General features: G+C 26.1%; 4 protein-coding genes across 4 annotated transcripts; all 4 read right to left on the bottom strand.

Annotated features, from left to right (window-relative positions):
- Nucleotides 1-313: 313 nt before the first annotated feature.
- Nucleotides 314-4,502, bottom strand: LOC124422706 (nephrocan-like). The gene is made up of 2 exons (XM_046959528.1): nucleotides 4,004-4,502; nucleotides 314-1,816 (listed from the first exon to the last, which is right to left on the bottom strand). The coding sequence occupies exon 2, from the start codon at nucleotides 1,802-1,804 to the stop codon at nucleotides 443-445; it is 1,362 nt and encodes a 453-aa protein (XP_046815484.1). The 5' UTR covers nucleotides 1,805-1,816; nucleotides 4,004-4,502; the 3' UTR covers nucleotides 314-442.
- LOC124422847 (protein artichoke-like) lies at nucleotides 1,947-9,221 on the bottom strand. Its single transcript, XM_046959782.1, has 5 exons — nucleotides 7,840-9,221; nucleotides 5,443-5,499; nucleotides 3,895-3,952; nucleotides 3,708-3,781; nucleotides 1,947-3,593 (listed from the first exon to the last, which is right to left on the bottom strand). The coding sequence occupies exons 1-5, from the start codon at nucleotides 9,130-9,132 to the stop codon at nucleotides 2,103-2,105; spliced, it is 2,973 nt and encodes a 990-aa protein (XP_046815738.1). The 5' UTR covers nucleotides 9,133-9,221; the 3' UTR covers nucleotides 1,947-2,102.
- Nucleotides 9,157-10,052, bottom strand: LOC124422708 (carboxypeptidase N subunit 2-like). Its single transcript, XM_046959529.1, has one exon. It carries the CDS (start codon nucleotides 9,965-9,967, stop codon nucleotides 9,311-9,313), a length of 657 nt encoding a protein of 218 aa, XP_046815485.1. The 5' UTR covers nucleotides 9,968-10,052; the 3' UTR covers nucleotides 9,157-9,310.
- Nucleotides 10,053-12,050: 1,998 nt separating this feature from the next.
- LOC124422709 (cytochrome b-c1 complex subunit 9) lies at nucleotides 12,051-13,111 on the bottom strand. Its single transcript, XM_046959530.1, has 2 exons — nucleotides 12,699-13,111; nucleotides 12,051-12,403 (listed from the first exon to the last, which is right to left on the bottom strand). Exons 1-2 carry the CDS (start codon nucleotides 12,861-12,863, stop codon nucleotides 12,272-12,274), a joined length of 297 nt encoding a protein of 98 aa, XP_046815486.1. The 5' UTR covers nucleotides 12,864-13,111; the 3' UTR covers nucleotides 12,051-12,271.
- Nucleotides 13,112-14,876: the final 1,765 nt, after the last annotated feature.

Below are 14,876 nucleotides of genomic sequence, written 5' to 3' on the forward strand. Positions count from 1 at the left end.
TTACTTCATCTAGATATTATCGATAGAATGATAAAACGTTCAGCATGAGACATATGTTACTCTATGCGAATAATTCGTAACGCTTACCTTCAGCAGATAATGTAGAATACTGTGATTATTGGCGAATAAAATGTAATTTTCCATACTTTCTATGTATACATGTAATATACGATATCAGAGTCTATTCCACGTTTTCTATAATCTTCCTACAAGTAAAATTAATGATTAAACAAATCTAACAATCGATATTATTTCTATCGAATCAATAATGAAATTAATAAAAATATAATTACGAAAATAATGCAATAATAAATTATTGGCTGTTTATAATATTTTATTGAGCACACAATATTATAGATGTTAACAAAAATATATATTCAATTTTTAATAAAAAATAATTTGTAAGATAGTAAGTCGCATTTATGCTAAAACATTTTTAAAATTACAATATAAACATTACACATGAATTATTCATAGATGACACATAAACAACACCAGTTGATAATTTTTCGAAATTCGCTATTTCGATTTGTGTAAAACTATTGTTCCCAAAAATTAACTTATTCAGGTTAGGTAAACCATACACAGACATACTATCGAGGCTAGTAAACGGATTCAATTTTAGATTAAGATAACGTAGTTTTCTCGAGTTAATCAACCATCGAGAAGGAAGTTTAGTGAGATTATTTTCCGCAAGATCAAGTTTTTCTAACATATTCAAACTCAAGAAAACATTTTTCGAAATTATCGAAATACGATTTCCACGCAAATTTAGTGTTTTCAAAATCCGAAGATTTGCAAAAGAATCCGACGTAATATTGGTTAAATTATTATATGCTATGGACAGATCTGTGAGAGAAGACAAATGGGTCAAAAAAGATAAGGATGAAAGAGTATTATTATCTAAAGAAAGACGTTGCAAAGATTTCAATGTTTTAAAGTCATCTTCATAAATAGATTTAATTTTATTTGATGACATATCCAAATCAACAAGATTTTCACAATTTCGAATTCGGAAAATCTCCATATAATTATTCTTGCAGTTACGAATAGACAATGTATTAAGGTTAGGAAAGTCGCTAATATAATTGCTTATAGTATTCTCATTAAGAAATAAAGCAGAAATATTTTTTGGAAAATACGACGCTTCAATATTATAAAAATTTCTTTCAAGATATATAACTCGTGTTGACGCAGGAATATCGTACAATCTGTACAATCCATTATCCGACAAATAAAGATGCGTTAAACGGGGAAATGAATATTTGAGATACTTAGGTAAATATTCTAAATTATTTCCGCTAATATCCAAATGTGTGACATGAGGTAGGAAACTTTCTAATGCAGTGTCACGATATGAACGTAGATTTTTATAATCGGACATAATATTTTTTTCAGAAGCTCGATGTAAGTTTAGTTTCACTAATGAAGGGTGGTAAAAATAATTTAAAAATTTGTTGAATATATTGATTGCATTGTTCTGTCCAAGATTGAGACAGATCAAATTTGGAACACCTTTGAAAGCATCCGGAGAGATATCAATGATAGAGTTGTTTTCGAGATTGATGGATCGCACGTTGGCACTTTCAATAAAATTATCGTTTAGTACTTTCAGATCAATGTTATTAAGTTTTATGATGCCATGTTCTGGATTGTCGCACTTGTCCATAGGTTCTTCAAAGTTCAAACTAAGATCGTCTTCGAATTTCTCCGGACAAAATGACATCGTTATAGCGAAAACACCGTGAATGAAACCCATGCTAATAATAGCCATATGGATAATAAATGTACTTGATTGCCACATTATGAATACAATCTGTGAATAAAAAGCAATTTCTAATCAGTTATATTGTTACTTTTGTATCAATACGAAATAATATTTAAATACAATGAAAAAATGTAGTAACATTCAAGAGTTCTTGTAAATTAATTCAAAAGCTAATTCGTATGAACGTATTGTTGTTTTATTTATCTCATGTCGTAATACAATAAGACTACATTTATTTTTATTATAATTATCAAATTATATCTTATACCCAAAAGACATAAACTTATACATACATGAACTCGAAGAAATATACATTATTTTATATTTTAGTTATTTATAAATCCTCTTTAGATAATTCATTGTCTTCCGACTGTGAAATCAAGTATATGGTCGCATTTTCAGGTAAATTTCGCAATGCTTCAGCTTTCATATGAATGAAGTTATTGTTCATTAAGTCTATCCTTATTACAGGCAGAGATTGGATTAGCGATAAAGATTCCAAAAATATAAATTTGTTATTCGACAAATTGAGATAACGTAGATTTCTTAAATTGTTAGCCCATCCGACCGGTAATTTAGCTAAATTATTACTTTCTAAATATAGTTCCTCTAATGATTTCAATTCAGAAAATGTACTTTCATGAATACTTTCAATTTTATTATGATCTAAATACAATTTTTTTAAAATCCAAGCGTTGCTTATATCTTCAGAGTCTATTTCCCGGATATTATTATAAGATACAGATAAAACGGATAAGTTTGACAAGCGACTTAAACTATTAATTGAAGATAATGCGTTATTATTTAAATATAAGTTTTTTAATGAACTTAAGCCATAGAAGACTTCTGGTGAAATATCTCTTAATTGGTTATTCGAAAGATTCAAAGTAACTAATTCAGTTGTTTTCTTAAAAATTAACTGATCTAAACTGTTTATTTGGTTATTGGATACAGAAAAATATTTTAATCTTGGCATTTCACTTATACACATATATATATTATAACAATATTCTCTGATACCCTTTATGTTATTATTATCTAATCTTAATTCAATTAAATTCGTAAAATAACGTAGATCGAGGTTTACAAAATTATTATTGCTCAGATTGAGATGCGTTATGTTTTGGTTGAATAGTATAAAATTATCATAGTAATTGTAAAATTGATCAAGATTATTATGAGATAAATCTAAATGCTTTAATTTAGGAAATGGTGATTTTCGATTAATTCGATTATACGAGTTCTGATGACTTACGGGCCATTCGATCGATGATATTTTATTACTACTTAAATCTAAATAACGAAGCTCGGGATATTCTCCGATAATTTCCAAGTTCATATTATAATGAAATGTCGATTGACCTGCCAGTACCAATATTTTTATATTATCATGACCGTTAAAGGAAAATAAAGAGGGAATGTAGTTTCTTCCCATATTTAGATATTCTAAAGATGGTAGATTATCAAAAGCACCAGATTCGACCGATTCTATTTGATTTCCATCAAAGTTCAAACATGTTATGAACGGAGTATTAACGAAGTCTTTTCCTAATACTTTTATAATTGTACTTGAAAAATTGAACGATACATTGAATCTCTCGCAATCTATTTCCAAGATATACTCCTCCGTATCTGAATCCTCCGTCGTATTTATATGCAATGCTAATTCTTTCTTCTGTCTTACGTCTCTCTTATATATTTCATTGCTATCCAAAGCTAATCGATTGGCATAACTTATCTTCAACGATCCGATTGCGAATATAGTTAGATAAATTAAAATATTATATGTGACACGTACTGTTTGCTTTTTCATGATATTCGTATCCTGGAACATTAAATGCATAGGTTTTAAAAAATGCTACTTGTCATTCCGACAATACTATTCGAAAATTAAATAAAAGCTTGAATACACATTATAAGATCACTATTTCTACCATACTTGAAACATTTTGATGTTAAGTTTTAAACATGCTTCATATAGCAAACTAAATTTTTTCGTACCTATCCAAAATTCTAGAATTCATCATTCATTATACAAAAAATTAATTTAATTCGAATTAATGTATGAATATATCTGTGACATCATTGTATCTACTTATGAGAAATATTAAATAATTCCAAAATACGTTCACTAACAATATGCTTACGAAGATCCTCGTATAAATAATGAAGTTCAATAATTATCTATATTATTAATTAAATTTATTTAATTATGAATTCTTTAGATATATTTACCTGTATAATTCTGATGAACAGATCTCACAAGTGATTTAGATGACGTTGGAAAAATTTTAATGCTACGAAAAATTCAACTTCTTCTATCGGTAGACCTTTCAGTTTTAGAAGGATGTTAATAGCTAAGTTCGAGATAGAACATGACGTGATTCATACCTTTTTTATGAATCATGACTAATACACGTGATCAGATCAGGAGCGTATTAACAAAATTTAGAGGCCTTTATTATTTTTCGGACAAGAAGTCAAAGAAATCCTAAAAATAAACTGTAGAGCTATTATCCCACATTCAACAATTGAATATTTTTCGCCAACCAATAGTTGAAGTCTCGTATTTCTTTCATACGTTTAGCACGTAACTATTTTGCTTACGTCTTTTGAAAAAGATGGTCTGATTGAACATATTATAAAATTGTAAATGAAGTATCATGGATTTGTAGCTGTACGATTCATCAGTTTCTTTCTTTATTGAATCAATGTATACAAATGTAATCAATGAACTTATTCATTTTACAATTTAAATTATATTTAAAATTCAAATCCAAAAAATTAATCGCTTATCCTTTGTATATGTAAATTATCATTAACGACTGAAAACATATAAAAATGATTAAAGTAAGCAGTAGCGTTTGTTTCTGTAATTTATATATTATTTTAAAAATCAATTTATTCAAATCACTTGATCTCAAATTGTAAACATGTACCATACATCTTCTGTATATATTTTAATAATAAAAATAAAACAGAAAACGTTTAGAAGATGTAATTGTAAAATTTGTAATTACATTAAGTAATTACAATTTTGTAAATATATTAAGATAAATGAAGAAAACTAACTAAAATCCCATTATATCTATCGTTTCAAAATAGATATAATCGCGATGGGGATATATTTACAAAAGCAGATTAATTGCTATAAGTTAAAATAGATATAGTATTAAATTGAAACTAGACAAGGAATAGTAACATTGAAATTATTATATTTATAATATCAATTAAATTAAACGAATAAACTGATCTTGAAATATTATTCTATTTTAACTTAATTCATAATTTTTTATATACTTGTCAATGCTCCTTAATATTCTTTTATTTTTTAAACTCTTTAAATTTAGTATAATTCTTCAAAGTATCATTTAAATTCAATAGAAGATATTCAAAAGAACAAATTTTCTAATTCACAGAACGTCATACATTAGAAAAGATACATTGTATAATGTAAAGTATACAATTTATATTTTTGTGTCTGTGGATATTATTAATATAAGGAACAAACTACATATGATATCTATGCAACGATTGTAACGATGATTTAAATCTGGAATAAAAACAAAATTATTACTTTCATTGTTATAATAAATAATTGTTAAAATTGTTAAGGAAACGTTTAAAAAAAAGCTTACTTATCTAAATGATTTGTTGGTTCTTGCATTCTATACAGTATCATGAAAAAAATCCATTAATATAGTCTCTAATAACTTATAAGAACAGAACAGCTGAAACATATTAGAAATTAGAGAACAAGAAAATATAAAACATTTCATGTAAATCATTTCTGAAGGTAATACATGTAAAAATATTATATAAAATTATTAATCAAAATGAATATCTTATAAATTGAATTTAAAAAATTATAAAAACTTAAATGATTAATTGAATTCTTTATTTTTTAAATGTACCAAAGTATATAGCCATTTGCTCAATAGTATTTCCTTAGTATCTTAAGATGCAAACTCAACTAATATCAATTGTCCAGATCTCATCACTTGGAAATAACTGCATACGAAGATCCAATTTTTAATAAAAATCTAATAAAATTTTCTAAAATAAATCAATGATAGCAACAGAAAACTCCATGGCAAATAACCTAAAAAGAATACAAATTCTTATACCATTCTATGTAATAATAAACTTCAAATAAACTAATCGTTATAAAATTAGATTAAAAATGTTCTGTAATAAAATACGTAAGTAAAACAAAATTAATCAATTCTTTCGTAGAATCCACCAAAATGATGTAATAAAAATTAATATCTCTTTCCCTCAATGTATTCGAACGTTCGGCTGTTCTTAATCTTACTCTTGTTTTGGAAAATTTCCTGAAAACATACACACTAATGTTTATTTCTATATCAAAGGTTATGAAACTATCTTTGTCTCTATCAAGCCTTGTTCTATGTTATTGAAAAAAGACAAACTTATCTGTACAGAAAGAGAAAGTATATGTATAAAACCGGCGTATTCAGAACTGTGTGTTATTTTAGCTCGTCGAATTTGTGAAATTCTAAAAACTGTAAATTCATATTAGTACTGGATAATGATCAAATGTGTGTATAGAGAGTATTAACACATATATGAAATATGCAATTCCGGATATGTCTATCCAGAAAGTAATCAATCTTGTGCCCTTGTGTTTTGTGTTAGATATGCTATTATTAAAAATAGTATTCATCATTTAAAAGAGTCCATTATAAGGAGTTGCATACTAAGCAGCACAGTCTTTCGAATATTCAATCTGCAAAAAATATCACATACAAATTAATACAACGTTGAAATAAATTAATTCCGATTTTACGTATCATTAGAAAAGAATTTTATAGTCGATATCGTTATCGATAGAACTGCAGTGTACTTTGTCAATATTAATAATTAAATAATAATAATTTCTAATGATCAAGTCTACATAATTGTTTTAAGAAAATAGATTTATAATTAAACGTTATAGAGATGATTATACAACGTTAAAACAAATTCATTTCAGTGAGAAACTTTAATTGCGATAAATTTTAATAATCGTTGTCATTTTAATATTAACAAATAGGAAGAATTCAAGAGATATTGAAAGATCATAGATAATTAGATTGCCGTTGATGTTTAAGGAATAAGAATGGCGACTCCCTTTGTTCGTATTAGAAGAATAGAATATTTAATGTTCGTTTAAGACATATTTTGCATTGTCTGGTGATCAGGATTGATAGTGACAGTGCTCGTACGGCCGCAATAAGAAAGACGAATATAAATTATTTAATAATTAATTCTTATTTCCGTCAGCGACCTTAATCGTTCTGAGAAAAAATGACAAACCCGCAAGCATCAAAGTAGACTAAAAGTAAATGAATTAGTAAAAGTAAGTTAAAAAAAAAAAAAAAACATTTTCTCCAAATGGATAATTTCAGATAATTTATAATTTTATTTATTTTACGATCATAACTAATTATTATTTAATGAATATTTCATACAATTACGAATTCGAGTTGATTGTTCATTATCTTAGGGTAGAATTCTCATTGTAAAATCATCAAGGAATATTTAAAGTAACTATATTTTTATGTCAAACATATTTCTAATATTTTCAACTTTTTCTTATTAAAACACTGATATTAATACTTTTGTCTTTATTTTTCTGTTTCAATACATCACTGGAATCTCATGCAAATCAATGATGAAATTGAATGTTTGTATCTCTATAACATTCTCATTTTGCGATTTCAATAAGTTAACTCGCATCGACTGCACGTAATGTTGTCATTATAATCAGTGTTCGTTGATAATTTATATAGGTGTTCAGATCTACGAATAAAACAGTTATATCTATTTTACTTTATTCCTATATTATTATAATTAAAGTTAATTAATCGATCGAATTAATAGTTAAATTGATAAAAATAAGATTAACGAACACAATACAAATTGTTCGCAATTGATAATATTTTATTAAACATACTATATTATAAATGATCACAAAAATATATATTATGCTATTCATAATAATTAATAATTTTTAAAATACTAAAAACCATTTATGTTATATACGTAAAATTATAAATCTATGTTACATAAATGACAACAGATGAAGGTAATCTCTCCAAACTCTTCATTTCTATCTGCATAAAACTGTTGTTACGCACAAATAAGTGATTTAAATTTGAATAACCATATATTGACATGTTTTCGATGCTAGTAAAGAAATTCGATTGTAAATTAAGATAGCGCAGTCCTGTCAAAGTATTCATCCATGTATCAGGAAGAGTAGTTAGTTTATTTTCCGCAAGATCAAGTTTTTCTAACATATTCAAACTCAAGAAAACATTTTTCGAAATTATCGAAATACGATTTCCACGCAAATTTAGTGTTTTCAAAATCCGAAGATTTGCAAAAGAATCCGACGTAATATTGGTTAAATTATTATATGCTATGGACAGATCTGTGAGAGAAGACAAATGGGTCAAAAAAGATAAGGATGAAAGAGTATTATTATCTAAAGAAAGACGTTGCAAAGATTTCAATGTTTTAAAGTCATCTTCATAAATAGATTTAATTTTATTTGATGACATATCCAAATCAACAAGATTTTCACAATTTCGAATTCGGAAAATCTCCATATAATTATTCTTGCAGTTACGAATAGACAATGTATTAAGGTTAGGAAAGTCGCTAATATAATTGCTTATAGTATTCTCATTAAGAAATAAAGCAGAAATATTTTTTGGAAAATACGACGCTTCAATATTATAAAAATTTCTTTCAAGATATATAACTCGTGTTGACGCAGGAATATCGTACAATCTGTACAATCCATTATCCGACAAATAAAGATGCGTTAAACGGGGAAATGAATATTTGAGATACTTAGGTAAATATTCTAAATTATTTCCGCTAATATCCAAATGTGTGACATGAGGTAGGAAACTTTCTAATGCAGTGTCACGATATGAACGTAGATTTTTATAATCGGACATAATATTTTTTTCAGAAGCTCGATGTAAGTTTAGTTTCACTAATGAAGGGTGGTAAAAATAATTTAAAAATTTGTTGAATATATTGATTGCATTGTTCTGTCCAAGATTGAGACAGATCAAATTTGGAACACCTTTGAAAGCATCCGGAGAGATATCAATGATAGAGTTGTTTTCGAGATTGATGGATCGCACGTTGGCACTTTCAATAAAATTATCGTTTAGTACTTTCAGATCAATGTTATTAAGTTTTATAATGCCATGTTCTGGATTGTCGCACTTGTCCATAGGTTCTTCAAAGTTCAAACTAAGATCGTCTTCGAATTTCTCCGGACAAAATGACATCGTTATAGCGAAAACACCGTGAATGAAACCCATGCTAATAATAGCCATATGGATAATAAAAGCTAATTCGTATGAACGTATTGTTGTTTTATTTATCTCATGTCGTAATACAATAAAACTACATTTATTTTTATTATAATTATCAAATTATATCTTATACCCAAAAGACATAAACTTATACATACATGAACTCGAAGAAATATACATTATTTTATATTTTAGTTATTTATAAATCCTCTTTAGATAATTCATTGTCTTCCGACTGTGAAATCAAGTATATGGTCGCATTTTCAGGTAAATTTCGCAATGCTTCAGCTTTCATATGAATGAAGTTATTGTTCATTAAGTCTATCCTTATTACAGGCAGAGATTGGATTAGCGATAAAGATTCCAAAAATATAAATTTGTTATTCGACAAATTGAGATAACGTAGATTTCTTAAATTGTTAGCCCATCCGACCGGTAATTTAGCTAAATTATTACTTTCTAAATATAGTTCCTCTAATGATTTCAATTCAGAAAATGTACTTTCATGAATACTTTCAATTTTATTATGATCTAAATACAATTTTTTTAAAATCCAAGCGTTGCTTATATCTTCAGAGTCTATTTCCCGGATATTATTATAAGATACAGATAAAACGGATAAGTTTGACAAGCGACTTAAACTATTAATTGAAGATAATGCGTTATTATTTAAATATAAGTTTTTTAATGAACTTAAGCCATAGAAGACTTCTGGTGAAATATCTCTTAATTGGTTATTCGAAAGATTCAAAGTAACTAATTCAGTTGTTTTCTTAAAAATTAACTGATCTAAACTGTTTATTTGGTTATTGGATACAGAAAAATATTTTAATCTTGGCATTTCACTTATACACATATATATATTATAACAATATTCTCTGATACCCTTTATGTTATTATTATCTAATCTTAATTCAATTAAATTCGTAAAATAACGTAGATCGAGGTTTACAAAATTATTATTGCTCAGATTGAGTTGGTTGGTTTTGGTTGAATAGTATAAAATTATCATAGTAATTGTAAAATTGATCAAGATTATTATGAGATAAATCTAAATGCTTTAATTTAGGAAATGGTGATTTTCGATTAATTCGATTATACGAGTTCTGATGACTTACGGGCCATTCGATCGATGATATTTTATTACTACTTAAATCTAAATAACGAAGCTCGGGATATTCTCCGATAATTTCCAAGTTCATATTATAATGAAATGTCGATTGACCTGCCAGTACCAATATTTTTATATTATCATGACCGTTAAAGGAAAATAAAGAGGGAATGTAGTTTCTTCCCATATTTAGATATTCTAAAGATGGTAGATTATCAAAAGCACCAGATTCGACCGATTCTATTTGATTTCCATCAAAGTTCAAACATGTTATGAACGGAGTATTAACGAAGTCTTTTCCTAATACTTTTATAATTGTACTTGAAAAATTGAACGATACATTGAATCTCTCGCAATCTATTTCCAAGATATACTCCTCCGTATCTGAATCCTCCGTCGTATTTATATGCAATGCTAATTCTTTCTTCTGTCTTACGTCTCTCTTATATATTTCATTGCTATCCAAAGCTAATCGATTGGCATAACTTATCTTCAACGATCCGATTGCGAATATAGTTAGATAAATTAAAATATTATATGTGACACGTACTGTTTGCTTTTTCATGATATTCGTATCCTGGAACATTAAATGCATAGGTTTTAAAAAATGCTACTTGTCATTCCGACAATACTATTCGAAAATTAAATAAAAGCTTGAATACACATTATAAGATCACTATTTCTACCATACTTGGAACATTTTGATGTTAAGTTTTAAACATGCTTCATATAGCAAACTAAATTTTTTCGTACCTATCCAAAATTCTAGAATTCATCATTCATTATACAAAAAATTAATTTAATTCGAATTAATGTATGAATATATCTGTGACATCATTGTATCTACTTATGAGAAATATTAAATAATTCCAAAATACGTTCACTAACAATATGCTTACGAAGATCCTCGTATAAATAATGAAGTTTAATAATTATCTATATTATTAATTCAATTTATTTAATTATGAATTCTTTAGATATATTTACCTATATAATTTTGATGAATAACTGATGTATATAATCTTAGATGATTCTAACAACTTTAAACTTTGCATAAAATTCACCTTCTTTCCACCTTCTTTCCACCTTCTTTAATGACACAATATTAACGTCTGACAGTGAATCAAAAGTGAGATAGTACAATAATACAGAGTGGGACAATAACTTTTATCGTTTTTATTATCTCTGTGTTTCTTAGAGATATAGAAAAACTTCGTTTGCGGTACGCAAACGGCCATAATATGGCAATAATAATTTTCTGGAGGAGAAAATGTAAAAATATACGAAAGTTAACTATGTCTTTTTAAATTGTTTTTATATGTTCGATTTTATTGGTCCTTGACGCTTGACATTCTCTATAAAAAAAAAAAAAAAAAAAAGTATTAAGATATATTTTAATTAAAATATTGCTAATAAACATCACTCTTTTACTACTACTATTTACTTATTTCTATCCGTATTACATTTTAACCGGATTTTAATGTTTTCTTAGTAATATAACGATAATATTGTATATATTTCTATGCGTAAAGAAATTTTTCTTCCCCCTTTAATCAATCTTCAATGTGTAGATCTCATGAAATAATACGATATTAAATTTACTTAAACACATTGGCACATTTTTTTTATTAACATACACATTAGTTTGCTCTAAATTAGTTTGATCTAAAATTCGTAAACATTTAAAATGATCTATTTATATGTGATATAATAAAAGCAATAAGAAGCAATTCTGATATATTTGTAAAAACAAATGTATTATATAAATAATAATATTCTACAAATCTAGCATATCTCTCTTAGCACCATATTTTAATAATATTTTAACTGTAATTATTCAAAATTAAAACAAAGACAACCGATTATTATTCTATTTATGATTACAATTATAACTCACTATTCGAAATTAAATGAATTTGTTTTTTTTATATAAATAGAAAATTCCTATACGAAAATACTTATATTGCGAAAGTACTTATACTATTAAATATTACTAAACGAAGTATTTATATTGAAAAAAAAACACAGCAAAGAAATTGCTTATTAAACTCAGTCGATCTTTTTTCCGACGGAAACTTCTTTTTTTAAATCGTCCTGCAAACCAGGTGACAATTTCTTATTTTCCACATTTTCAACCAATGGAGGATTTTCATATTGATGTTTTATGTGCGCCCATAATCTCTGAAAAAATGTATTCCCAATAATTATTTGATTCTTTGCGTACAGTGACTAAAAAAAAACTATTTGGACATTAACTATTTATAACTCCAGAATTCATAATTAGAGTTAGTTATTTTATTTATTTAAAGAAATATTATTGAATTATTGAAAAACATAACTATAAAATCTATCCTCAATATATATTATCTAATCGCTATAAATGCTTTTTTAATACATATTATTTATAATACATCATTGATATCTTCGACAAAAAAAAAAAAATTTATATATAATCTATTTATATATAATCACTTACCCCATCATTTATCAACTCAAAAATGGATTCGCAGAGATAATCGTAGGTTCGTTCAAAGAAAATACTTGTTACGACTATTCCAAGAACGTACGTAGATGTCCGTTTAAAAATATATCGATAAAGTAAGCGTCTTACCATGTCTTTTTTTTTTTTTATACTTTCCATATCTTTGAGATCCAAAAACCGTAATATGAAGTTCGCTCAAACAGATAACATTTTATTCTTGAAGTTGCTGTTTATCAAACGACAACAATTATAATGCGGAGTAGCATTTTTCAATTTTTTTTTTGTCGTAGGGACAAAAGAAAAAATAAATTTGTTTGTAATGATATCATGATGAATATGTTTCCTTACTAATTTTTTTATTAAAACTTCAATTATAACAAATCACTCAATTATAACATATTTCACGTGGATTGGATAAAAATAATAGTTGTTTTTTGAAAAATTACATACCAAAATTTACACGCAAAATAAATTTTTAATATTATTGATTGTAAAAATAAATAAAATATTTTGCTCGTTATATTATTTTATTAATATCATTATATTTCTAATGTAAAATATAAAATTAAATAAAATAAAATTAAATTTTATAATGCTAAATAAATACCGACATAATTTATATGTTCTTTAATTAATTAATGTATACTCTTAGAAAAACATATGTATTTGTATATGTTGATATTTTTTAATGCGCTGATAATGTTATTATGTGCATTCATTATATAACATTTTCTAATTTCATTTTTGCAAAAATCATATATTTCTCTGTAATGGCTACGTTTCGATATTGTTTAGATATACGTACACGTTTATTTTTGTTTGCTACCGTTTTTTTTCAATTTTTATCACTGAAACATGATACAAAACCACTCGTTGATCTCTAAATAATATAATATTTACATTGTCACTCGTAACTAGAGAACAAATCTTAATGCAAGGTGAAACTAGAAATATTATGTTATTTGATAATATCTTTGTATTAATATATATTAAAATTTTTCAAAGAATCATGAAAATTAGATTCATTTCTAATTTGAAGAAAATATTTCTAATAATATAAACGACGGTAAAATATTATAAATAAGATATGAGAGATATATACTTATCAACAAATCCACGATTTTATCACAAAGAGATACTGTATGATGTATTTTCAAACAGAATTCTATCTAACATTTATTTATAATTATTTACAATTACTTTTATCGGTTTAATATTTATTTATATTTTACTTTCAATCGTAATAAATATTAACAAATATTCATTATAAAATCTTGTCATAATAATAGATAAGCTTTCCTTTGTAATCTTAAATTTTTATTTAATTCGTAGAATATAATTGTGCAGGTAAAACAGATAAAACAAAATCCCTACGCAAGAGCCATCTATATTACTTTATTGAAATATCTTGACGATTCGTTTCTCCTTTGTAATTTGTTTCGTTCTTAAGAAAACAAAGAAGAAGAAAAAAAAAATCTAAAAACAAAAGATATCGGAATAAGGCAAAAGGAATTATTTTATATCACAATAAATATTCATTAGGAGAATGTGGGTAAATAAAGTAGAAAGAAATAAAAAAAAATAATAAAAAAATAAAAACTAAGATATAGGACAAAATCATTAAAATCATATGATCGTGATATTGTTACCAACCGTTAGTACGTCACTGATCGTATTACAATGAGATTGTTAAATTCTCAACAAACAGAGATTATAGAAAACTTTATTGATGTTCTCGTTATTGTTATAATCACAATTAATTATAAAGGAAATATAGTGAAGAATTTTTTCATGTATATAACATCTATCTACGTGAAAAAAGAAGAAGAAAAATTAAAAAGAAAAAAGAATATCGTTCGGCAATGACGTTCCTTTGTAAAATAGGAGAAGGTAAAACAAACGACAACCAGTATTAATTCAGCTATACAAGTTCTGATTGGATTGGATTCTTTTCACCAATATTACATTTTGAATTGACCAATAGAAATAATCCTTAGAGAAGAAGAATTTGATATGCTAACGTATTCGATTAAAGTCGTTGCAATCGGTATAGGTACATCTTTAGTCAGAAACGATTATCTTCAATTGATAAGGACGAACTTGTAAAAGAACAATGAAAAATGATGTCGTCGTAATCGTATAACGACGACGACGACGACGATAATGGGTAAG

This window comes from Vespa crabro, chromosome 3 (genome assembly GCF_910589235.1).
Source record: "Vespa crabro chromosome 3, iyVesCrab1.2, whole genome shotgun sequence".
In the NCBI taxonomy this organism is placed as follows: Eukaryota; Metazoa; Arthropoda; class Insecta; order Hymenoptera; family Vespidae; genus Vespa; species Vespa crabro.

Coding starts and splice junctions, on each gene's coding strand:
- LOC124422706 (XM_046959528.1), bottom strand. CDS start 1,804: ATGTGGCAATCAAGTACATTTATTATCCATATGGCTATTATTAGCATG.
- LOC124422847 (XM_046959782.1), bottom strand. CDS start 9,132: ATGGCTATTATTAGCATGGGTTTCATTCACGGTGTTTTCGCTATAACG. Junction 3,953..5,442: donor TGGATTTTTTTCATGATACT/GTATAGAATGCA, acceptor TTAATAATATAG/ATAATTATTGAACTTCATTA. Junction 3,782..3,894: donor TAAGCATATTGTTAGTGAAC/GTATTTTGGAAT, acceptor GATGAATTCTAG/AATTTTGGATAGGTACGAAA.
- LOC124422708 (XM_046959529.1), bottom strand. CDS start 9,967: ATGTGTATAAGTGAAATGCCAAGATTAAAATATTTTTCTGTATCCAAT.
- LOC124422709 (XM_046959530.1), bottom strand. CDS start 12,863: ATGGAAAGTATAAAAAAAAAAAAAGACATGGTAAGACGCTTACTTTAT. Junction 12,404..12,698: donor TTGAGTTGATAAATGATGGG/GTAAGTGATTAT, acceptor ACATTTTTTCAG/AGATTATGGGCGCACATAAA.